Raw genomic sequence first — 24,511 nt, 5'->3', positions numbered from 1 at the left:
TAGCAATTCTACGAATTCTTTTTTATTCCCTGGCTATTGTGTTTATACAAATTAAGTAATTACTATCATCCATGGCCTTATGAACGTACTTAGTTCCAACATATCCCACTGAACCCGTCAGTTGCGTGGTCAATCGAAAAACATGGCTGTGTCTATTCCTGCCTCCATCAGATACAACTGCCAGCTCTAGCTTAATATTCAAGCTCTGATTGTCACTTGTTAATGGATTCGTTGCAGTTGCAGTTGCAACTTGCAGCTATGTAATGGATCCGGCCTTCCTTGCGTAGCCAAAAGGGCACCGCAAATGGGCTATTTGCCATTTTCCACTCCCGTTTAGAGTGCCTCGATTGACGATTGGCAAAAAGAAACAAAACCCAAAAACAAATGTATATAAAAAAGTTCTTGAAACTGTTATGCGCTGGCGATTGATTTAATGCGGAACGGGAACGGGAACGGGAACGAGAATGGGTCTGAGAATGGGAATGGATATGGGACTGAGGTTAAGAACGGGATTGCAGATTGGCCACGGTCACCAATGGGGCGGACAAGCTGCTGGCTCCCTCGCTGTGAGCTCTGAGCTCTGAGCTAAGAGCTGAGAGCTGAGCACGTTCCGTTGCTGTAGCCGTTGTCAAATATGGCTGCGGTCAGTTTTCTAACAGCATCGGCCAGCGACAGCAACAACAACAACAACAACAAGAGCAAGAGTTAGAGCTGGAAAAAGCTTGGCAGCTGCCTCCGCTGTGGAGCGGGCATAAATTTCGCATCCCAAGTTGCTTTTACCTTTTGCGGCCACCCTTTTTACATTTACCGTTAAGTTCTGTGCTACAAATTTGCGCTACGCGAATTTGTTTGAACATTTTCTTCGTTTTAGTTTTTGTCTTTCTGCTTCTATTTTTCGGTTAAGCATTCGCCTTCTCCATTTCGCATTTCCCCGAGATTCGCCAATAGCGAAACGGGCCAAGTGGCGCACAGATTCAAATTGAGGCAACTGCGTGAATTGGGACTCAACTCAACTAAACCGAAAGGAATTTTTGAAAGAAAGAGCCCCAAACTTCGGTAGCAGCTGGCAAAGGCAGCTACCCATTCGTTTAGGCCACGTTAGCTGGCTGGCTGGCTGGCTGCCTGACTGGGTTATTAAAGTGGCAAGCGTACAATCAAATGGCAGCCAGGTGGCTTTTATCAGCGGTGCCAACAACAGTCCAGACCCCACATGCCGCCTGCCACATGCCACATGTGTCTATCAGCAAATTGCATACCCTGCCACCTACTATCAAAATAGGAGTTGATCTAAACTAAAGCAGAAAGTGCCTCGCATCACACAGTATACCACATCTCAGGTGAAGACCTAGACATGTTATATATAGATTTTTATAATTATTAATAAATATTATATAACATATTAATAATTATATTTAATAATATATACTTTTAATATATTTATGAAAAATGTGTTTAGTTCCATCATATTTTCAGCACCTACAGAGAGTTAATATTTTTACTAATTTTTAATTTAATGAATCATACTATATTGAAGGAATATATACCTAAAATCTTATGATTCACTGCGTTTGTCACCTTTTAAAATTTCACAATCAATTGTCATAAACATATATCTGTTATGTACAAAAATACCCCGAATTTATAGGGTATTTATTAGTCTCTATAGAAAGTCTCATTCTCGTTGCAATTTATCTGAATTTTTTTTATAGCTATATATGAGTATTTGGGTTTGTTTTTTCACACCTGAAACTGTGCAGAATTGAATGTTCACTATGTGTGCATTGCCTCGAATCGACTTCATGCCGCTACCGCTGCCGCTGCCCCTGCTATCCACCTCTATAGACGTCTCCTGCTGGCGTTTTAACAACTTTGCGCCGTCGGGTAATTGCTGTTCAATGCGACACACGCGACGTATACGCAATCTCGAAGACATTTTTTTGTTTAAAGTAACTTTTCGTTATAATAGCTGTCGGCAATGCGTCGTCGTCTTTAATTTCATAATGAGCGACAGTCGATGGCCAAGTTGATGGACATAGTATATGTGTGTGAGCGAGACAGGGAGAGAGAGAAAGAGACTGGCAACAACTGTAACTGCAACTGCCATTGCAACTCGCTGTCATTCGACACCTCAAGGGAGGCCGCCAATTGATCGGGGGCGGGGCTGTCGAGGGGCGGCAGTGCCAGCGGCAGCTTAAGGGCATCTCAGCTCGGTTTGATTTGCCATCGATTGCACATAATTGCTGCCTGCTGGTGACACGTCGTTGCAATCGCTGTTTGTTGAATGCAACACCTCGTTCGCCCCACCGCTGCACCGCTTACTCGCTTTCTCGTTTCCTGGGGCGCTTTTTATGAGCAGCGCGTTGCCTATGTGGGTCAGCGCCTGCAGCGTGTTGAAGTGCAACCAGACGGAAGTTTCGTTTGTTTACAGGCCCGTCTGTTTGTGGCATCCATGAGCAGGCGATAGGCTGGCAACACCAGCGGCTAACAAACTTCTGGTGCATCGGACAAATGCTTTTGCGGTTGGCCTAATCAGAGCAAATCTCGAGTTGATCACAAATGGACTGATTAACTCAACAGACAAATGCTTAAGACGCTGAGCTTAAAGAGCAACTTTGCGTTTATTTACTCTAACTCGACTGCAAAAGGCGCTGGCAGCATTCCTTCATGATTTCATTTGCGCATTTCAAGAGCTTAATCAAAATAAAACGAAAAAAAAAATGTTTAATTTTCTGCTTGCTCGACTGCTGAGAAGGGTGGTTAGTTTTCACGTTGGGGTCGCAAATGAGCTGGGTGGGTACTTGACGGGGGTGTTGGTGGTAGGAAGGCGGGTAGAAAAGTTGGTAAATGGTTTTCACGGTTGGCCATAATTAATTTAATGTCTAATGCCCGCCCGTGCACGGCTAGCAAATGGAAAAGTTTGCTCAACAAATCAACGCCGGCTGCGTTGACAACCCAACCGGCCGGGGCGGGTCAGCCACACGTCTGACATAAATAGCAGAGCACAGAACGGTAGAAAGTCAAGTGGTCAGAACCAATGTGGCCAGTTGCAAGCGGCGAGTGGCGAGTGGCGAGTGGCTAGTGCCAACAACTGTCGATCGTTATGTATTGGCGATCGTCTTTGACGCTGCAATCGCAACGTCGCGACGCGTCGAGCTGCGCACGTTTGCCATCAAATCGATTAGCGCGAGTCATGAGCAGTTGTGGAAGAGCAATCGTGCAATCGATTTGGACATGCTGAGCCGTGTCTTGTCGCTTAGCTACTTTTCTGAACACCCTGTATTCCTGAGAGCATAAGGTAGCTCAGGCAATGTACTCTGGGATGGCAATTTCAAGAACTGAGTGTGCCCTTGTGTCATTGCAGGTAGATTAATCGTGTTAATTCTTATTAAATCAGTGTTTCAAAAGCTTTTCATTAGAGAGAAAAGGCAGAGCTATGCAATAAGTCTTTGTTGAAACACCAATCTAAAATATATCTTTGATATCATTAGCTCTTTTCTGTACAAATGAAATTCTGATTTACAGTCTAGATTCACTTCTTGGGATCTTATTTTCGACAGATATCTGATTTGGCTCAGCAGACAACTAGAAGTCCGAGAGATATTCTCTTCTCCTATGACTATTAGAATATTTATTTCTCTTGCTTATACAGTATCAGTCCGGTAGTACAAAAAACCCTGACTATAGAATTCTGTCCATAGTGTATCGTAGTCGATCCCCGAGCCGTTTAGTGCTGCCTCGTGTGTGCCATTTCATTGTTCCACATTGACCATTGGCCAATGACTTTGACATAGAAACAGGCCACAGAGGCAACATGGAAAGTCGCAGCGGCCTTTCACTGGGCAACGGCATCAGCATCAGCAACATCAGCAGCAGCAGCAGTTAATGCTGAAGGTATTTCCATTCATAGCTCGAACTGAACTTCCCTCATCCAAATGCGGCTTAAGCACATGCCATTGCACCCACGCCTGCAGAGGGGGGGAAGGGTTGGGCGGGCAGTGTTTGTGGTTGGTTGTTTAGCCCTGGCGCAATGCCGTGACCATCCCTTGGAGCTGCTCTGGGCGCTTTGCTTCTGGTTTCTTGTTTTTTCTATTTTGCTTTTACGTCTTTACGCCTTTTATTTATTTTCTGTTTGTTTGCCTGAAATGCAGCCCACCCCGTCGCCTACTGCCTCACCTCTCTCTGTCTGTCTCTCTTGCTCTTGCGCTCTGCTGTTAGGTTATGAATATGAAAAATGCTGAAAGCATTTCAACGGTACTTTAACCCCGCGACAGCAGAGGCAACTCTGAAAGAACAAGCACAGCGACAAGAACGACGCATATCTTGAAATTTATTCACATCCCTTTTTCCCCCGCTCATCGCTCCCGCCCTTCACCGTTCTCTTCACTCGCCTTGACTCCAGCCAAATGGGCAGCTTTTGTCGCCTGTTTATTGTCGTCTGTTTCATTGCTGTTGCTGTTGTTGTTGTTGTTGTTGTTGATGTTGCTGTTATACTATTACTGCTGTTGTAGCAGACCTAGACAAATTCGTAACGTACTTTCCGGTGTTAGCATCCCGGTTCCAGTTCCAATTCCAGTTTTAGTGCCAGTTCCAGCTCTAGCTCCAGCTCCAGCTCCTGTTCGCCTTTCAGATTTGTCGTGCGGCGCAGTCAACAATCATAACAGTTATATATGTATGTATGTGCTGTGTATGCGTGTGTGTTTGTTGTTGTTGTTGTAGCAGCATTTTTTATGTGTTGTGTAAATATTGATTTTATTTCTGTTTTTTTTTCTTTTTTCGGTTTGTCTAATGTTAGAAAACAGTCTAGAAATTTGTTTAGGTTTTACCTTTGAAGCTAAAATACATATTGGATTTGAAGGCAGGTCTTCGCGGCATGTGAAACCATAGAGAGAACTTCCAGGGGGAAACTTTTAAAGTTGCAGGTAGCTCAAATTTCATTGAAACTATTTGATGAATTAAAGGGACGAGCTGCGTTAGCAGGGATTTATTTAATGTTGTGTAATATTTCATGGAAAAATGTAGAAAATTATTCTGATTGGTGAATAGTTGAGACCATATAACTATTTTGATTGCATATATTCAAATATTTGAACTAGTTTATTCAATATAGTTTATATGCAATCATCGAAATGTATAGTAGATAGACTTTATTGCATGAAATAATAGCAATTCTGCACTATGTATTTCCATAATATAGTGCAATGTCTTCATTTTTATGAATCACATCCTAGTTGTTCTCTATAGCATGCATAGAATGAAATTATTTTCATTTTTCCCGTATAGTTACGATAGGCTCGTCAGTATAGTAACGATAGTCTCGTCAGCTGTATATGTATACGAGCACTGCTAGCTTCAGGGTATTCAGTGCTCGGCACTTGGGCTTTCATTCTTGTTTATCCGCTTAAAAGCTTTTGTGTGAACAGTTGAAACGGTAGTCGATGTCATTGTCAGGCATCAACAGTTAATCTCTGAAAGGTCTGCCAATCTAGCACCCGCTCTTCTGTGCAGCCTTTCTCCATTCCTGCTCTGCCTCTTCCTTTCTCTCTCACTCCCTCTCGCGTGACATTCTCTTCTCTTGTTTATTGCAATGCTTGTCACATGAAATTGCATTCACAGCGCGTGGCCCATGGCTCGTGGCTCATGGCTCGTGGCTCGTGGCTCATGGCTCATGGCTGATGGCTAGGTGAATGCCATGTTGTCCGCATCCTTTGGTAACTACTTGCTGCACTTTTAGTTTACCTTTCGACGGCTGCTGTCAATGTCCTTTGGCCCGGGGACAGGGACTGTGAGGACAACGCGGACAGACTTGGCGGCAGATAGAGGAGAAACTTCTCTGCGGCAGCAGCGAGACAGGCGTGATGAGAAGATGTTTGTCTGAATGCAGTCGAGTGTAAAAATATGAATGGCGAATGGGCGGCTGGGCGGCTGACACGCCCACAGCTCTGGGCTTCAAGTAAATTGCATGCGTACACTCAAGAACGCGAGTGTTACTTCTGCTATAATTCAGAATTCTCTAAAATAGGAATCGTGCTTGAGAGTTCAGAACAAAATACTGTTGACTGTGAATAAATATAGAGAGTACTACTTTACTTCAAAATTTTTTGGATTAGAAATAAAAGTTAGTAATGAGAAACTAATGTTGAAACACGGGAATCCAATTGAGAACTCCCAATCCAACTGGAATATCCATTAGTTGGTATATTTTTCTGCAAGTGTACGTATATGCACACATTGTGGTGGAAGGGGAGTGCACCTTAGACTCCACTGATAAATGTTTAGTCAGCGCCTCTGCAGAGCAGCCTCCAATTTACTAGTCAAAGCGTCTTGCAACACTTTCTTCTGGCAATCAGAAGACGACGCGTCGTAGCTGCTCGGCCCTGCTGCTGTAGGTGGCATGACAGGCTGCATGCCGTATGCTGCATGTTGCAGCGCGAAACTAGTTTTTTATGATAAGCAAAAGGCAAAAAAGACAGGCGCAGCGAGCCCAGCCAGCCCAGCCAGGGCAGAGTACAGCTCTGAGCTGGCTGCCCTGCCCCTTGAACAACAAGGAGCGACAGGGCCAGGCCCATCCTTACATCAGCAGCTAGGCGGCTGCTTTGCTTGTAAAGAGTTTGTTGTTGTTGTTGTTGCTGTTGTTGTTGCATTGTATTGTGTGCTGTCTAGTGTTCTGTTTGGCTTTAAGGCGGCTGCTGCTTGTCTCCTGCAGGCGGCAGCGCGTCATTGACCTCCAGCTGGAGCCGGATGATGCAAAAGTTACGAATGCAACATCAACTAAGGAAACCGTAGCTGTAGCTGTTGCTGTTGCTGTTGCTGTTGCTGCCAAAAATGCAATCAAGCCGAAAGAAATGTCAGGCATCGCGAGGCCAATGTACGCATAAATTAAAATCAACCAAATTCGCTCGCTCGCCCTGCACGAGCGCGCCCAATGCCGAGTGTCAACTGAGCTGCCACGCCCACACCTCAGAGCCGCCACCACAGATCCAATTGAACTTGGCCAAAAAGCTGGTCAAGAATGCGCTCAGCTAACAACCAACAACCAAACAGCCAAACAACCAAAGAAAACAGCCAAACAAAACTCAATTAAAGCCAAAGCGCCGAAACCGAAAACGAAACCAGTTTTTATGGCGCGACAGACATAACTGAACATGGAGGACCAGACCGGGCCAGGCCACAGCACGAGAGGATGCTGTTGGGGCTGGAGCTCTAGTTGCCTAAGCGATTCAGTCAGAGATGGGCGTGTAAAGAATTTGTGAGCGAGCTCTTGGAAAAAAATGAGACTGTAGGCATTTAATTTATTTTATTTCTTAACTATCCTCATAGCTTTTCATTTAGTTTCTCAGTAAAAATATTCAAAAATATTGTCATATGTAAATAATTGAACAATTATAGAATATGACTGTTGTTGTATTGGTCTATATTATATATGTATGAAATTTGCATATCGTATTATAATATTATCATCATCGCAATCATAATCGAATTCTCATATTGATATTAGCAGCCTGATGATCATCGCATTCGTGCAAGTCGTGTCACGAGTGAAGCAGCTCGTTTGCTCCTCTTTAGCTCTGATCGTACGCTCTGTGACTGTGGCTCTGGCCGGACGAGCGCATTGTTTGGCCACAGATCCTACTCTAATTCAAAGTGCCTCCAATGCCCCCCAGCCTCTCCTCTCGCCGAGCTGTTTGTTCTCTGGCTGGTTGCCCGTTGCTCGTTGCTGTCTTTGCTTTGCGGTTAACCACAGGCATCTTTGGCAACGAGCAAAATTTATAAGATGATGTGCCTGGCATGTGCTCCCCCCTGGCTGGCGTTCGGTTCGGTTCTTCTGTTCGGTTCTGTGTATTGTTCAGATTACATAAATTGATGTTGATGCCGCTTGGGCTGCAACTTGAGACGTTGCAACAAACGCAAAATATTGCAGAGCGAAGCGTTAAATGCGCCCTCGGCTCTGTGCCTTGCCTTCGCCTTAGCCAATGCCAATGCCAAAGCCAAAGCCAATGCCAGTACCAGAGCTAGCGTTAACCAATGACAGTTGGCCATCAAAAGACTTTTGCAGCACAGAATTATGATAATCAGTGTGAAGAGAGTCTACTATATAATTAGATAATCGCTGCCTGCCATCGCAGCCATAAAAGATCGCATCATAAATAAAAATAAATATTCAACATTTTCTACTATTCAATATTTCAACAGATCTTAATTGACCTTCGTGGCTCGAAGCCAGTTGGCTAGCTCTCGCCCAGCATATTTATTTTAATTTATTGACAGCTTGAATATTTCTCGACTATCATTATTATGAAATTTGCACAAGTGCATTGTGCGGGGAAGTTCGCAGTTAAATTCTTTTGGCAGCGGAAATTGATAAACAAATATTATGTTCGCAAAAGCGAGCAAATTAAGAAAAAGGCACAGAGATATCAGATAAGAGCGGCGCTTTGGGGCTTATTTAGAGAGCAATAGCAAAACCGACGGATATATATACTTGAAAATGGTTGTACGATAACGTCTTTAAGTCTAGTTTCTTCAATTTAAAATAAATAACATTTTATAAGAGATAATAGGCACGCATAATCACAGAGTATTAAAATTAAAAATATATATATTTATTATTGTGAGTTTAAAAATATTAAAATATTTTAAAAATATTTTTTGACATTCGGGGCATGCATAAAAGAAGAGATAGATATTTATGTTTTTAGAAAATAATTTTGAAGAAAATGAAAGAAACTTGTAAACATAATTGGAATATAAATTTTATTTAAATACTATTCTTGATATTAAACATAATAATATTCTAAACAAGTAAACAGAATTTTGTTTGCTTAGTGTACATACTTTCTTGTCCACTGTGCTGGCAACATCTTTTCCGTTATAATTTTGTTAATTCCGGCCGTTGGTCGATTTTGTTTGTAACTCGATACCCTTTCTTGGCAGTGGGAGTTTGTACAGCAGACTAAATGAAACTGAAGTTGGTTGGCCATAGCAGTGGCTGTCAAACTGTGGCGGCAACTGCCAAAAAGCCAAAATACAGAAACTAAGGCAAAGCGCAAATGCTGACACTAATGAGACCATAAATGTAAAGCCTGCCACAAGACACAAGACACAGGCCGTGGCGCGAGACGGCGAATGCAACAGCGGCTCTAATTGCTGCAATAGAATGAGATTACGAGCAACTGCAGCAGCAACAACAACAACAACAACAGAAACTGCAACTGCAACAGATGGCCGCCAATTGTGGCGACCCAATTGCTAGACTCTTGGCCAACTGGCTGGCTATTTACTTTTTTCTGGCAGTGTGCTTGTGTTTCTGTTTATGTTTACCTGCTGACCGGACTGTCTGTACGTCCGCCTGTCCGCCTGTCCGCTTGTCTGTCTCCGTCCGTCTTTCAATCTAACTGTCTGTGTTTGCAAACAATTGCAACAGCCTCGACAACAACTACTGTTTGACAATTTATCAATGAATGCCTTTTGCTGTTGTTGTTGCTGTTGTCGTTGCCATTGTGCGTTGCCTTTTCTTATTGGAACAGGAAGTCGCTTATTTGCTGCAAGTGCGCATCGCATTGACATTTACTCTTGAGCAGAAATGAGAAAAAGAAAACAGCTGGAGGAAAATCTATGCGCACTTGCTCTGCTTCTTGCTTCTACTCCGACAAGGGGCAATATAAATGTGCCACATATTCCATTGCAGGGTATTCAATGTTCGTTGTTTTTTGGTCAGTTTTCCGCAAGAAAAGCTTTTGGTTTTTTGGCAATTTGCATTGATTTATGGTCTTCCATTAAAACACCAAATACGTCGAATGCGAAATAAATATAAAAAGAGATGCGGCATACAGCATCATGTGCCCCAATTTCGTTGCAGGCAAATGGAATTTACGGGCTGCAACTGCGCTACAAAATAAGCAGAAATTCTAAATTAGTTTTTAGCCTCGGTCTGGGGGCCATTGCCAGGGCCATTGCCAGGGCCAGGGCCAGAGCCAGAGCCAGAGCCAGAGCCAGAGCCGCAGTCAGATTGGATTGGAGAATCGAAATCAAAACTCATAAAAATGCAATTTGCGCCAACAAGTTGACTTTAAGCAGGCCCAGAAAGTGAGCCTCCCCCAGGTCGAAGCGCACATTATCCCCATCCCATAGAAAGACGGATTCTTTAGCCTTGGGGCGGCGAGACGTGTCTGCAATTTGCATTCGCACACATTGCGGGGGCAGCCAAGAGCGAGTTGCCCGGGGTTAAAAAGAGGGAAGAAGCAGTGGCCGGAGTAAGGGAGGCCGTAAAAACCATTTGGCGCACGAAAGTTAACGTGTGCAACGGGAGCAGTGGGGACGTGGGAGTCGCAGCAGGAGTAGCAGGAGTATTAGGGTGCGCCTGTTATTTGGGGGCGTCGTAGTTTGTGTGGTGGAAATTTATGTTTATGCCGCGAGAGCCGAGGGTGGCGCCAGAGCTGCATATTTGCGATTTGTAGTTCCATAACAACAGCTGAAAGCCGGAAATAACTCTTACGGCTGCCGAGTTACGTGGGGAGGCTAGTTTTACGTACTAAATAGTTGAGGAGGCTTATTGGCCAACATTAGCTGAAAACGGAAAGAGAACTATCTATAAGCGCATAGTTTTTCACGAAGTATGTATGTAGATAATGAAATATATATCAAATGTTCCTCTATATTCGTGTCTAGTTCTGTGGAAAACCCAGTAATACAGTAGAATTCGGTTATAACGACGCTCAAGGGGCTATCGTTATATCCATATAAGTTTGTTTGAGGACCAGCATTTTCGTTGCAAAATCGTACGGACGGAGTCGTTATAGCCGGATTCTAATGTATTTCAGATTTACTTTACAAATAATTAAATTTACTAATTTACTAAGAATTAAATGCAGTAATTTTCTTGTCTTGCATATCAAAATAAAGATAATATATGTAAAACTACAGATATGAAGTAAATTATATAGTATGATATTATGCTGTATTTAAAAAACTTGTAGCTTTCAGCATCAATCTTGCCTTTTGCTCATTTAGAGATCCATGAAAAACATAAAAGCCTTCAAGTATCCCTTTGAAGCGAACAAGTGGAGTTGAGGAACATGAAAAACTTTTTTCTACTTTCATATTAATGTAATTTTTAAAAAACCCTTCATAATAATTTTGACAAACGACTTTCTAGCACTGAGTGTGTCCTATTTAATAGCCACATTTGTCGCATTAGGATGTATGAGCTCTCCGCAAGGGTAACAGATCCCCAAATTCTAATCCGTACCCAATTCTGGGTGCACAGATGTGTGCACGTAACACGCACTTTGCATAATTAATGCACTGGCAATGTCACCAGTTATACACTTGAGACTTCAGGGCGCATACATACATACATATGTGTATATATGTATGTAGACGGAGTGGGGAAGGAGTTGCCCTCGAATGCATAGGAAAACGTTACGGAAGTTGGCTCTGTTGCTTGTTAGTGCTGGAGCATTTTTTTTATAATTAAAAGAAGAAATTGCCACTTAAAGCAACGGTAGACAAATGAGAACTTTTTCAGACGGGCATAAACGACTGCGCCATTCTCTGTTTGCAATTAAAATGGGACTTATGACGCCCATAATAAACGGATGCATCTATCTTACCTTATAAACTCTCTAATTGTAATTTATGTGTGCTGAGAACCCATATACCATTTTTCAGAACAGACGGTGCATACGTATGATGCATTGGCAATCGCTAGATGGCGCTGTTGTCACGCGCTCATTAGCGGCAGCATTGTGAATCCGCCCGCATCGGGCGCTTCACCCAACGCAAGCAGGAAGTCTTTTCTGTGCATGTGTGGGTGGCAATGCATGTGTGTGAGAGGTTGTGCGTGTGAAAAATGAACAACTTGAGCACGTGAATGGCACACCTTATGGACGAGGCAGAAGCCAGCACTCAATGCTGTCAGAGTCACGGAATATAACTCATCCTCTATTCTTTCCTCTTCTTGTTGCAGGAGCTGAAGGAGAGCTTCAACTATGGCCTCTTTGCACCACCCTCGAATGGGAAAGCGGGCAAGTTTCTGGACGAGGAGCGGCGCTTGGGCGACTATCCATTCAATGGACCCGTCGGTTACCTTGAGGTTAGTACCATCTATCAAGCATACATGTATACAATGGACTTGACTGACCCCAACTTCTCTTATTCTCTCTGCTGTCCGTTGCAGCTCAAGTACAAGCGTCGCGTGTATAAAATGCTCACACTGGACGAGCGCCAGCTGAAGGCGCTGCACACGCGTGCCAACCTGCGTCGCTTCTTGGACTGCATCAATGGGGGCCATGTGGAGAAGATAGCCAAGATGTGTGCCAAGGGCCTGGATCCAAATTTTCACTGCTCGGAAAGCGGCGAGACGCCGCTCTCGGTGGCCACCGGTGCCAAGAAGCCCAACAAGCTGCTCATTGCTCTGGTCAATGGCGGTGCTCTGCTGGACTACCGCACCAAGGATGGCACCACAGCGCTCCATCGAGCTGTCGAACACGATTCGCTCGAGGCGGTCAGGTGGGTCTCCACAAGTTTTCCATAAATGGGGTTTAAATCTGCTTCCATTATATTTGATTTTATACTAATCCATATTCAATTCTCGCAGCACGCTCCTGGAGCTTGGCGCCTCGCCCAATTATCGTGACGGGCGTGGCATAACGCCCCTTTACATTTCAATAACACGCAAATGCGACGCAAAGATTACGGAGAGCCTGCTGCATGACCACGCCACGTTGGGCATACAGGACAGCCAGGGCTGGAACGAGGTGCACCAGGTAAGTCGGTGACGGGTCCAAATGGTTGCTAACATCTTCTCTATACGACTGAGCTCACTCTTGGTTCTTGTGAATGACCCCGCTGCCTATCCAAAATTGAGAGAACTTTGGTGCGAAGGTGCTGGGACAGTTAAGAAACGTATTTGCTAATTGATTTTTACTTCTCTTCTGTCTAACTTTAAACGCTTGCCCTAACTATTGTTAAACTGTGATTAGGCCTGTCGGCACGGCCTAGTGCAGCACTTGGAGCACTTGTTGTTCTACGGTGCTGACATGGATGGACGCAATGCGTCCGGTAACAGCCCGTTGCATGTTTGCGCTGTTAACAACCAAGAGGCTTGTGCTAGAATGCTTCTCTTTCGCGGCGCACAACGCGGTGCCCAGAACTTTGCCAACCAAACTCCCTATCAGGTATTTAAAACAAAGCCAATCCAAATTCAATAACATAAAACACTTTTAGGCTACAAACAACGTAACGTAACGTAATGTAACGTAATATACTCGTAATATAAGGTACTCGTAGTTATAGCTGGTACTTCTTCACGTAGTTTGCTTGTAGTCTATACGAATTGAATGCTTTTGCTTCTGGTTTCACGGTCGGCTAATAAAACTCTGTCTACCTTAGGTTGCGGTCATCGCTGGCAACTTGGAACTAGCTGAGATCATTGAGAACTACAAATCGGAGGATATAGGTGAGTGCAAGAGAGCGTACCACAGTCATACAACAATTCATTCGCACTCACACAAAGTGGGAAACGTTGATCAATCAATCTGTGAATTCGCAATTATAGTGGTTATCCAATATATTTGCATGATTGACTGACTATAGAGTGATTGATCTTAACGTTTCCGATACGCATCGACCAATCCCATTGACTCGTACTCGACATTGACATTGCCATATCGTACCTCTTACTCATCTCTTGTCCCGTTCAACCCTCAGTTAATCCCATTTTTGTCACAATTTGGTTTCAATTCTTTTGATTTTGCTCAACTTAATCCTCTACTCAATCTATAGCTAGATCGATTCCAATCAGTACTTAGTTTATTGAATACTCTGTTTTAATCACTATTAGTCCCGCCATCCCAATATTCAGTTCTCAAAGACACCCAAACAGATCATTTCAAAAATCATATATACATATATATATCACTCATTCCATCATTTAGGTCTTCTCAAATCGAAATCTAAATCATTTTTCATACATACATCCATCATATCTCAATGTAATATAAAATGCTGATCCTATTATATAACAAACGCTACTTATACAACTCTATATATAACATATATACATACATATGTATATGTATATGTATTTGCCTTGCCTTTGCTTGACTCGTTTTTCTCTCTCTTTACATATACAATTAGTACTTAATCGTAACTGTAATTCGTTTCAATTTTTGCTCGTACTCGTTTGACTCTCTCATATCATTCTTCTCTATCTATATATGTATGTCTCTCTGTTTCTCTGTTTGTGTCTCTCTTGGCTGTTTTGTTAAACGTTACTTAATTATTGTTATCGATTTATCTACATAGTAATCGAATTATTCTCATTGCATTTAAATCAGTTTTCATTTTGCCAACATTCTTAGAATGTTCCGTTTTGCTTTATGATATGGTCAGTTACATGTATAAATATACAGACATATATTTATGCAACTATATATGCGTGTGTGTATATACATCAGAGCAGTAAGTACAGTAAGTAACAGAGCCTTTGGTGTACCTTTGATGTAAGTGCTAGAGCCCCTAGGAAGTGGTCTAGGAATATCCTTATCATTTCTCATCTCACTACTACGTATTTTGATTTGTGAATTAAACCCCCAATTGAAGATTGAGTAGAGCGCTAGAGGTGAGCAGTGACAGTCTTCTAGAACTTTACCGCTATGTTAGCTAACGGTTTTTATTGTCTGAGGAAGGCTTGCTCAACTCTGGAGTGGCTTTGCCCTCATAAGCCATAAAAAACCGCAATCCGGATGAAACGCGGCCACATAATGTGACAAAAATACGTAACCATAGCTAACGGCAATATGCAATAGACCCCCTCCCTAACTTAAGCCAATCTCCAAGCCGCTACACACAAGTTCAGCTGACTGACAAAACTCCTCCCACAACAACAATTACAATAACAACAACAATTATTACAACAACAACATACACCTACAAATACACACGTATAAATCGCAAACTATCCTTAATCCACAACCGCAGTACCCTTCCGGGGACCGCCACGCTACAATCCGAAACGCCGTTCGGGCATCGGTTGGCTGAGCGCCAATGGGGCCGCTGGCGCTGCGCTGCTGGCAGCGGCTGCCGGTGGGCTCGGTGGTGCAGGCGCTGTGCCGGGGCCGGGTGGCCAGCAGCCGGTGTGTGTGAATGGCGGCAATGGGGCGATGGGCACGCTTACGCGACGTGAGCTGCAGCAGCTGCAGCCGCCACACCACCATCTGACCCATCCGAACCACCAACAGCCCCACAGCCATCAGCACGTGCAGCAGCACTTGCACCACCAGCACCAGCACCAGCAGCCGCATCTGCAGCTGCACGGCCCGCCCTCGCCCTGTCCATCGGAGCACATGCTGGGCGCCTACAGCTCGGCCAGCTCGAGTCTATCCGAGGGCTCGTCGGGACATCGCTCGCACGAAGACGACATCAGCATTGTGACAGGTAATGAAATTTACTTTGATTTCGCCTTTGACCTATGTTCGCTTTAAGTATATAAGTTTTTAATTTCCATACATTTAAATCGACGAGCATATGTTTTGATTTCATTATACTATACATATTCACTATGTCTATATAAGGTCAGCCAGAGGTTAAGTATAACAATTGCCATAACTTAAGCATGTCTCTTAGAACTAGCCCAATTAAGACTTAGTTAACTTTCCATATATAAACCGAATACTAAGAGTGCATGTCTGTCAAATTATTGAATATGTCTATATACTCAATCCACAAATTATTATATTTAATATCTATTTATATAAGCACTTCTTCAGGCCGATATGTCATGCTGGCTCAGCTATCGATAAGTTGTCATCGTATCAGCGTTTCATTAGCTAAAGCGAATCACGCAAATCATATCTCTACTCTATGAATATGATTTTCTAATAGACTTACAGAGCTATACGCAGCCTCAACCAGATGGGTTACAGTCGCTACCGTTTGAGATGTAACTGTACAAAAGAAGCTCTGAACATAATTTATTTTAGTCACCTTTAAGTTATTTTGATACTCTGAACCTACTGAATTGAAATTGTTCAGTCAAAATGTTTGAAACAGTTATAAGATGACCCCATAAAGTATATATTTCTTGCTTGTGAGGATGAGCTGGGTCGATTTAGTGATATCCCACTGCCTGTTCGTCCGTCTGTATGTGGGAACGCGTCGATCTCCTCATAACCTAAAAAGCTAAAGATTTGAGATTTGCAAAATTGCAGATAATGCACACGCCGATTTTAGTTTATTTTCAAATAATCGATTAACAATTCAGAAAGCTAGTTTAACACAGAAGTTGTTCAACAAGACGTTTGGTAAATCGGCAAAAGCGCCAAGGGGTTTCCTTTACAAATACACATCCATAGCACATTTTAAAAATCGCAAATAAAATAACTAGCGTATGACCAAGTCGACCTGCGTCTTTTTACTTGCCCAAAGTAACTAAATTGCAATTCAAATATCAACATTCACTTAATATCTACCAATACTCACCCAAACAAGATGATATTTCATACCTCTCTCAAGAAATACTTCTTAATTCTTAAATATGTATGTATATTATATCATTGTTCAAAGTCCAATCTGTACTCATTTCTTAACTGTGAGTCCCAGTTCTTTGTGATTTGCAACTCTTTCAACCATCCACGCAACGCTTTCTCGTGCTGTCTCTTTCTCTCTATCTCTCTCTGTCGCTCTTTCTTGAAGCCCAGCCACTAGTCATAGCATACGCATGCAATCGCCATCCTCGCCTCGATGTTGTCTCTGTCTCTGCTGAGCTAGCTCCAGGTCCCTTGCCCCACTGATGCATCGACTAACTTGCGTCTCCACTTTCGCATTCCAAACAGATAAGTCACTGGGAGACACCAGCGACATCATCAGCGACTCGTCGGGCGTGGGCACCAACTCGGACTCGGCCGCTTGCTCCATTGGACATCCCAGCACCACGGTGGTGTGCATGGAGCCCTATGCGGGCAACACGGTGGGTCACATACGCCTCCAGCCGGGCGACGTGATCGAGGTGGTGGGCAGCACCGATTGCGGCCTCCTCGAGGGGTATGTGCGCGGCACCAATCAGTCGGGCTTCTTCCCCGCCGATTGCGTCCAGGAGGTGAATCTGCGCCAGAAGCACATCACCAACGTGATGACCGCCAGCACGGGCATGGCCCCCCAGCAACACCAACACCAACAGCAGCAGCAGCAACATCAGGTGCTGCAGGCACAACAGGTCCAGCCAGGCTCCTACCAGGGCTCCCCACAGCTCAGCCTGGGCGGCCACTCCGGCAGCTCCAGTACGCTGCTCCAGCAGCCGCATCAGTCGCCCTCGCTCTCCATGACCAGCAACGGCTCCTGCCAGCAGCAGCAGCAGGGGCAGCAGCAGCCCGAGGACATGGTCAACAATTCGATTGGACAGTACAGCAGCGCCACAGCGCCACGCATCAAGAAGAGGTAAGCAAATTGATTTCATATATATTTCTAATATATATATATATTTTTTTTTCAAATATATTTCTAGCGCCTACAACGCGCCTCGCTCAGTTGTGTTGCACCGGGCTAAGCGTGGCTTCGGCTTCATTTTGCGCGGCGCTAAGGCCAGTTCTCAGCTGATGCAACTGCGTCCGTCAGAGCGCTTCCCGGCGCTCCAGTACTTGGACGACGTGGATCCGGGCGGTGTGGCCGACATGGCGGGACTGCGGCCCGGGGACTTTCTGCTCACCATCAACGGGGAGGATGTGAGCGCCGCTTCGCATGAGCAGGTCGTCGAGATGATACGCTCCGCCGGCGCCCTGGTCAACATGACCGTCGTCTCGCCCCAGTTTCCGCTTCAGATGCAGGCCAGCGCCCAGTACTTGCCCAGCGGGGCCCGCGCCGGCAGCCAGCATCTGTCCAGTGGACCCAGCACGCCGCAGAGCGCACATCGCCAATGCGCTACGCTGCCTCGCAAGATGTCCATGGGTCCGGGCAGCCATGCCGGCGGCGGCGGCTCGACCGGCGGAGGCAGTGTTCGCATGGCGCCGATGCCACCGCGCCGCGATCCAAAGACTACGCTGAGCGTGGGTCGGGCCAGGGCCAAGTCGATGGTGGCGGGCCTGGAGAACGGAGGCGAGAAGGAGCAGGAGGAGCAGGTGCCGCATGCCAAGTCCAATTCGGTTGAGTCGATCGCCACGCCCACGCCCACACATCCGGGCACGCCGGTGCAGCTGCGCACGGCCAGCATCAAGGCGCGGCCCACATCGAGTCGCATCACCGCCGCCGAGCTGGAGGAGCTCTTCCAGCGACAGCAGGGCGAGGGCGGGGCCAGCAATGCCAATCGCTACGCCACCATGATGACCAGTTCGCGCTTCCAGTCGGGCACGGACAGTGGTGCTGCCACGCCTCCCGGCGCAAACGGGTCGCCAATGCGCACTGGCCCACAAGTCTACGGCAGCGTGGCCGAGATGAAGCGCCAGAAGACGGCGCGAACCAAGCACGGCAGCGGCACACTGCGTGGCAAGCCCGTGGCCACGCCCACTGTGGGCGGAGCGGTCGCTGGCAGTGGTCGGGATCTGAAGCGCTTTCACTCAACGCCCGATCTGCACGGACCGCAGCTGCACGGCTCGGCCTCGTCCATCTGGCAGGCCGCAGGCAAAGGACATCACTCGCAGGACGACGTGGCCACGTTGCACGCCTCACTGCAGCGCCTCAACACGACGGGCGACAAGGAGAGCAAAGGTGGGGCGGGTGCAGCTGGTGCCGTGCTACCGCCACCCAACCACCCACCACCGCCTCCTCCAGTGGGCCAGGTGGTGAAGGTGGAGACGCGTAGCAGTGTCTCGGAGTACGAGAGCACAATATCGCTGCAGCAGAAGCTGAAGAAGCGTGCGGAGAACGACGCAGTCACCTCGGCGGCCATCGACGGTGTCCAGAGCAGCTTCAATCCATCGGCCAATGCCAAGATCTACGCCTCGCCGCAGGAGCTGCGCAACGTGATGGCCTGGAAGCTGCGGCAGGCGCAGGAGAAAACCCAGCAGGAACCACAGTCACAGCAGCAACAGCAGCAGCAACAACAGCAGCAACATGTCAGTCAGTATGCAGCACCAACACAGCTGCGTCCACAGGCTCCTGCTCCAGTGGGCTCCCACTATGCAGCGCCACAGGTGCAGCAGCAGCCGACAGCAGCAGCGGCTGCACCACAATCGCCACCTGCACCACCACCGCCGCCAGCAGCAACGCAACAACAGCAGCAGCAGCAGCAACATTCAAATGGCACTGCAAGTGCGTCAGCAACTGTTGCTGGTCCAGCACCGCCCATACCCGAGCCGGACTACAGCTGCAGCGAGTCGGACGGCGAGGATGAGAACTCGATTCTGGTGGCCCGCAACACGAAGCTCAATGAGAAAATTGCGCTGTTCGACGTGCCGGAGACCAGTGGCAACAGCCAGGGCAGGTAAGTTCCAGTGGCTCTGCTCCCATCATCCTTTTACTAATATGTGTTCCTCCTCAGTGGCAGCAGCTCTGCCTCTGGCTCAGGTGCCTCCATTTCGCACTCGCTGTCCGTGGAGGAGATACAGCGCATTCGGAGCAATCTGAAGACCTCCAAGTCCTCGCCCAATGGCTTTCTCAAGAAGGAAGAGGAGCAGCAGCAGCAGCAGCCCCAGCAGCAACAATTGCTGCCACAGCCTGCTGCTGGCGAGGATGAGTGCGACAACAGCAGCTCGGGCGTCAGCAGTGACCAGGAGTTGCTCGCCACGTGCGCTGCCAAGCCCACGGATACCATCAAGAAGAAGCCGAGCGTGACTATTGTGGAGGAGCCGAAGACCATACCGGATCCACCAGTCAAACCCATGGCCAAGACAACCATCAGTATTGGAGCATCATCAGTCAACGCCAACAGCAACAGCATCAACAGCAGCAGCAACAGTAACAGTAACACCAACAGCAACAGCAACAGCATTAATGGTGGCACAAATGTGGCGCATGCTGCAGCTGCCTACGAGGCGGCCACTAAGACCAGCAGCTCCAATCTAAACAACAATGCCAGCAGCAACCACAACAACAACAGCAGCAGCATGACAGCAGCAGCCGCAGCGACAGCGCCAGCAGCAGCGCCAGCAACAACTACACTGACTGTTAAGCAGCTGGTGCAGCAGCAACATGCGCCGGTTATACAACAGCAGCAGCAGCAGCTGAGCGGCGCTAAGCCAGCAGCAATGGTTGCCACCAAGCTGCCAGGCAGCACCACTCAAATCAAGTCGAATCAGCCCGTGCTCAGTCCTCAGGTGCTCGGTCGCATACCCAATGTTCACCACCAGCAGCAACAGCAGCAGCAGCAGCTGCTGCAGCAACACCAAGCGAATCCCAACATAAAGCTGATTGCCACACAGCAGCAGATACTGCAGCAACAGCAACAGCAACTGGCGCACCAACAACACTTGCAGCAGATACTCAAAGCCAAAGCAGCGGCCGCTGGTGGCGCCAGCACCGCCGCCCTGGTGGCCAAGCAGCAGCAGCAGCTACACAAGGGCCACGACTCGGAGCTGGAGCAGCGATCCGATCTCGATGACGACGATGGCGAATTGAGTCCCTCGCCGCCGGCCAAGGCATTCCAGCGGCACAACTCCTTGACGCGCAAGCAGGCGGCGGCCATTGCCATGCAGCGGGGCGCCACACGCACCACAGCCGTATCGTTGGTGCAGCTGCCACCCCCTCTCGAGGCGGACAGCGACGGCGAGCCCACGCAGCAGCAGCATCTGCTACAGCAACAGCAGCAGCTGGCCACGCACATTGTGGGCATGCTGCCCAGCGGCCAGTTGGTGGCAGTGCCCTCTGCGGCTGTTGCTGCTGCCAGCGCTGTATCGCAGCCGGGCAACAACAATCTGCAGCTGTGCACCGAGAATCTGGTGTTGGCGCCGCCTCCTCAATTTTGTGACTGCAATGATGCCAAGCATGCGCCGCAGTATCATCCACAGCAGCAGCAGCAACAGCAACTCCAGCAGCAACAGCAACAGCAGCTGCAACAGCAGCACCAGCAACAGCTACTGCAGCAGCAGCAGCGTCACCAGCAGCAGCTGCAATTGCTGCAGCAACAACAGCAACAGCACCAGCAGCAGCAGCAACAGCAGCAACAACAGCAGCAGCATCAGCGGCTGTCTGGTGGCGCTGGCGCTGGCGCAGTTGGCACCTTGGGGCGTGTGCGCATTGTAGGCGCCATGCCCAAGGCCAATCACCATAGACTGCACTAGAGCAGCCATCGATAACTTATCGATCAATTGATTGATCGTTCAACAATTTGCCAAAAACGTTTAAACGTTAATTAGAATTACAAAGCAAAACAGCAACAGTCATTGCCATTCACAACGAATAGCTGCACTCATACAGACACACATGCCCACCATACTCACACCCACACAACACACATGCACACGCATGCTTCGAATCAACTTGTATGCAAATGCTATCGATGAATAATTAAATTACGAAAATATGGATGTAAAAACATAAACGAGAACTCAAAACGTAAAAGAAAACGATAAAAAAGAAAAAACGGATATGATAATTAGTTAATTACGCGAAAAGGCACGAGCACGATTTTTAATTTCTTTGATTCTGAATTTCGGAATACGAAAACAAATATTCTATTATTTTAACAATTATATATTTATTGCGTGTGATATAAATTTATGTACGCGGCGTAGGCGCAGCAAAGAAACTCAAACAAAAGAAAGGAAGAAAAGGATTCAAACTTTGAATTGAGAATTTGAAACATGTTTGCAATATTTAAGTAAAACTCTTAATACACATATGTAAATCGTAAATATATATATAAGTTAATAGCAATTGAAAACAAACTGAGCCAAACTGATGGTCAGTTGTCAATTGGCTCAGTTTCTTTTCGAGCTGCACAAGTGAAAATTGTCGTATTCGATGTGGAAAATAGCCGAAGCAAATCTCGAATATACATCCACAACAAATGCAATTCACTTTTAGAATAAGTATGGAGCGTTTAACTAGGGGCTAGTTCATTGTTTCAAGTGCATTTCAGTATCCATCCATTCAGCAACATGCACAAAACATTCGAAACTCTCACACACAGTTTTAGAGAAACATTTTAGACAAACAGAAATAATAACAATAACAATAATAATTAATAATAACAATACTAATTGAATTTGAATTTGCGCATTTAGCTGAATTGTCAAGTCGAGTCTAATTGGAGGAAAGACGAAGAGAGAGACACGAAGTAAACCACTTACCTAATTAACTACTTAACAATTAAAGGCATTTTTAAACAGCATATTTAATACAATTCTACAAACACGTGAATTTTTGCTAGTAAAATTTACAGGTTTTTACTTTTAACACCGTTTTTGTATAATTGTTTTTTAGAGAAGAACTTTAACTTGCGCAAGTATTACAAAGTAAAATAAAAAGAGCAACATACATAATAATTATAAACAATAATTAAATAAAACTGCAAATTATATACCATTACGATTCTAATATGGAATATGGAATATGAAAATTGAAAGAGGTTCTCAAGCAACTCCGGCCCTTGCCGCAAATATTGTTAACGAGCCTCGACTTGGAGACATGCGTACGACCGAGTAACAATTATTATAACTAAGGCTGATTTTATTGCATAATAGTGCGACATGTCACAGGCAACATTTGAAATTGATTACTAGCAATAATAACATCTAAAAACTCAACTAATGCAAACAGCAACCAGCAATGGCATTTACATTATTTAAACAAATCCCGTTCGAAGTGTCGCAAACCATTTAACATTAAAATAATTAATATACTAATTACGATATTAGTAAGCTAAACACTTAAACATTTAGAATTGGCAGGCCGCACCTTTGCACTAGCGTCTAAGTGTTGAAAAGTTATTATACACAACAGTACACACACACACATACACATACATATATATATGAATATATATTGGCAAAGCTAGCTTCTAATTAGATGTAGCACACTATTTAGTTCTCGCAATAGTTGCTAATTATTTTTAAATCGTTCTTAGTTCGAAATCTCCGCCTATGCCCTCGTCCATTCCTATCCTTCTTCTCCGCGCTTCCCTTACATTATACCCTTTTGATTTTAGCTAAGCTTGTTCTATGTTTAAGTTAACCATGTCGAGTGCTCATGCAAGTCCTACCTAAGTGAAACTATATAAACCTATAACCACACATTGAGACACACATAGACATAAATACACACACCCACATAAGTATAAACATAAATACATACAAATATCGAGTACATGCAAAATAAGCGTGCATAATATGCGTACTATTCACAAATATAATGTTAAACAATTGAAGCACACATACAAAGCCACACATACACTTACATAAGCACACATTAAATGCATGTATTTACAATTATGGAATATATTTATTATAAGTCATAAAATATGCAATTATGTATTATGAACATGCGTATACAGAAATCAATAAATATGAATGAAAAACACATCAATGGATTCTTTTTAATTACCTTAACACAATTCCTGTTCTGTAAATTTTGAAGATATAGATTTTCAGCTGCCTTCGTAGATATCATCTCCGATTTCCAAAGCATATTGCGCTTTGAGCTCGCTGGACCGAGGTACTTTGATTGGCAGACAAAAATTTTATTAACTCCATCTCATAGCATGTCTTCAATGGTATTTTTAAATCAACATGTGTCGGCTACTGTTTTACTAGAATTTTGGGTGGAGTTCCACAAATTCCACTTTCAAGCCCATCAATGCAACTACGTTTTAATTTTTTGCATATTTTAGTTCCCCTGTAGAATGACAAGCTGAGAGTCAACGGAATGGGTCACTCAAGAATCCAGTAGCTCGGAAATTCGCTTAATCAAGGCAGGATGATGAGAACCTTCTTCGTCAAAGTATTAAATGTGCCGTGACCATTTGCCAACAATGTCACATTGCAAATATTTAAAATCGAATCGAATATTATTTTCATTGAGGGGCATCAAATCAAATCAAATCCGATCATCTAATCCAGCTCTTAGATTGTCATTCACCAATTAACTACATTTACAATGCAATACCTTTATTGATTGACTATTTCTGCATAATTAAAAGAGAGTATCCAACTGCCCAAGAAAATAAAAGAATTAAGGTTTATTTATTTACAAAAGTAATATTTTACTATTTTATTTTGTTGCTTTTGTTTTTTTTTTTTTTCTGTCTGGTTTCTTTAATATTAAAAGAAAATCTACAAATGTTTGTAGTTTTTGTTTTTGTATTGCCAACAATTCGTTTGGGTCCCGAGTTGTTGACACAGAAGTTTTGTTGCGCATCCTGGAGGACAACAAAACGGCAAACCGAAGACTTGTACACAAAACATAATTTGGCTAAATTAAAAAAATAAAACAGGAAATAAAAATAAGGATAAAAACAAGACAAAATGCAGCAAAAGGCGCTTTTTGTTTTTGTTGTTGTATGTAAATTATGAGCTAAAATTAATTTGCATTTGCTTTTGAAGTTTGTTTTTAGTTTCTCTTTTTGTTTTGTTTTTGTAAGTTGTTA

General features: G+C 44.9%; 1 protein-coding gene across 1 annotated transcript in view; it reads left to right on the top strand.

Annotated features, from left to right (window-relative positions):
• LOC6580859 overlaps positions 1-23,444 on the top strand; it is a 79,132-nt gene extending 55,688 nt beyond the window's left edge. Inside the window, exons 3-13 of the mRNA XM_002006622.4 lie at positions 11,966-12,091; positions 12,176-12,507; positions 12,596-12,764; positions 12,981-13,175; positions 13,390-13,456; positions 14,980-15,435; positions 16,833-17,433; positions 17,501-19,411; positions 19,469-19,837; positions 20,057-20,962; positions 21,044-23,444. Of these exons, the coding sequence (XP_002006658.3) occupies positions 11,966-12,091; positions 12,176-12,507; positions 12,596-12,764; positions 12,981-13,175; positions 13,390-13,456; positions 14,980-15,435; positions 16,833-17,433; positions 17,501-19,411; positions 19,469-19,837; positions 20,057-20,962; positions 21,044-21,206 (5,295 nt within the window). The 3' untranslated portion in view covers positions 21,207-23,444. The remainder of the gene's footprint in view (positions 1-11,965; positions 12,092-12,175; positions 12,508-12,595; positions 12,765-12,980; positions 13,176-13,389; positions 13,457-14,979; positions 15,436-16,832; positions 17,434-17,500; positions 19,412-19,468; positions 19,838-20,056; positions 20,963-21,043) is intronic.
• Positions 23,445-24,511: the final 1,067 nt, after the last annotated feature.

Source organism: Drosophila mojavensis, unplaced genomic scaffold (assembly GCF_018153725.1).
Source record: "Drosophila mojavensis isolate 15081-1352.22 unplaced genomic scaffold, ASM1815372v1 contig_81, whole genome shotgun sequence".
Taxonomy (NCBI): domain Eukaryota; kingdom Metazoa; phylum Arthropoda; class Insecta; order Diptera; family Drosophilidae; genus Drosophila; species Drosophila mojavensis.
This window is presented reverse-complemented; position numbering and strand designations above follow the sequence as displayed.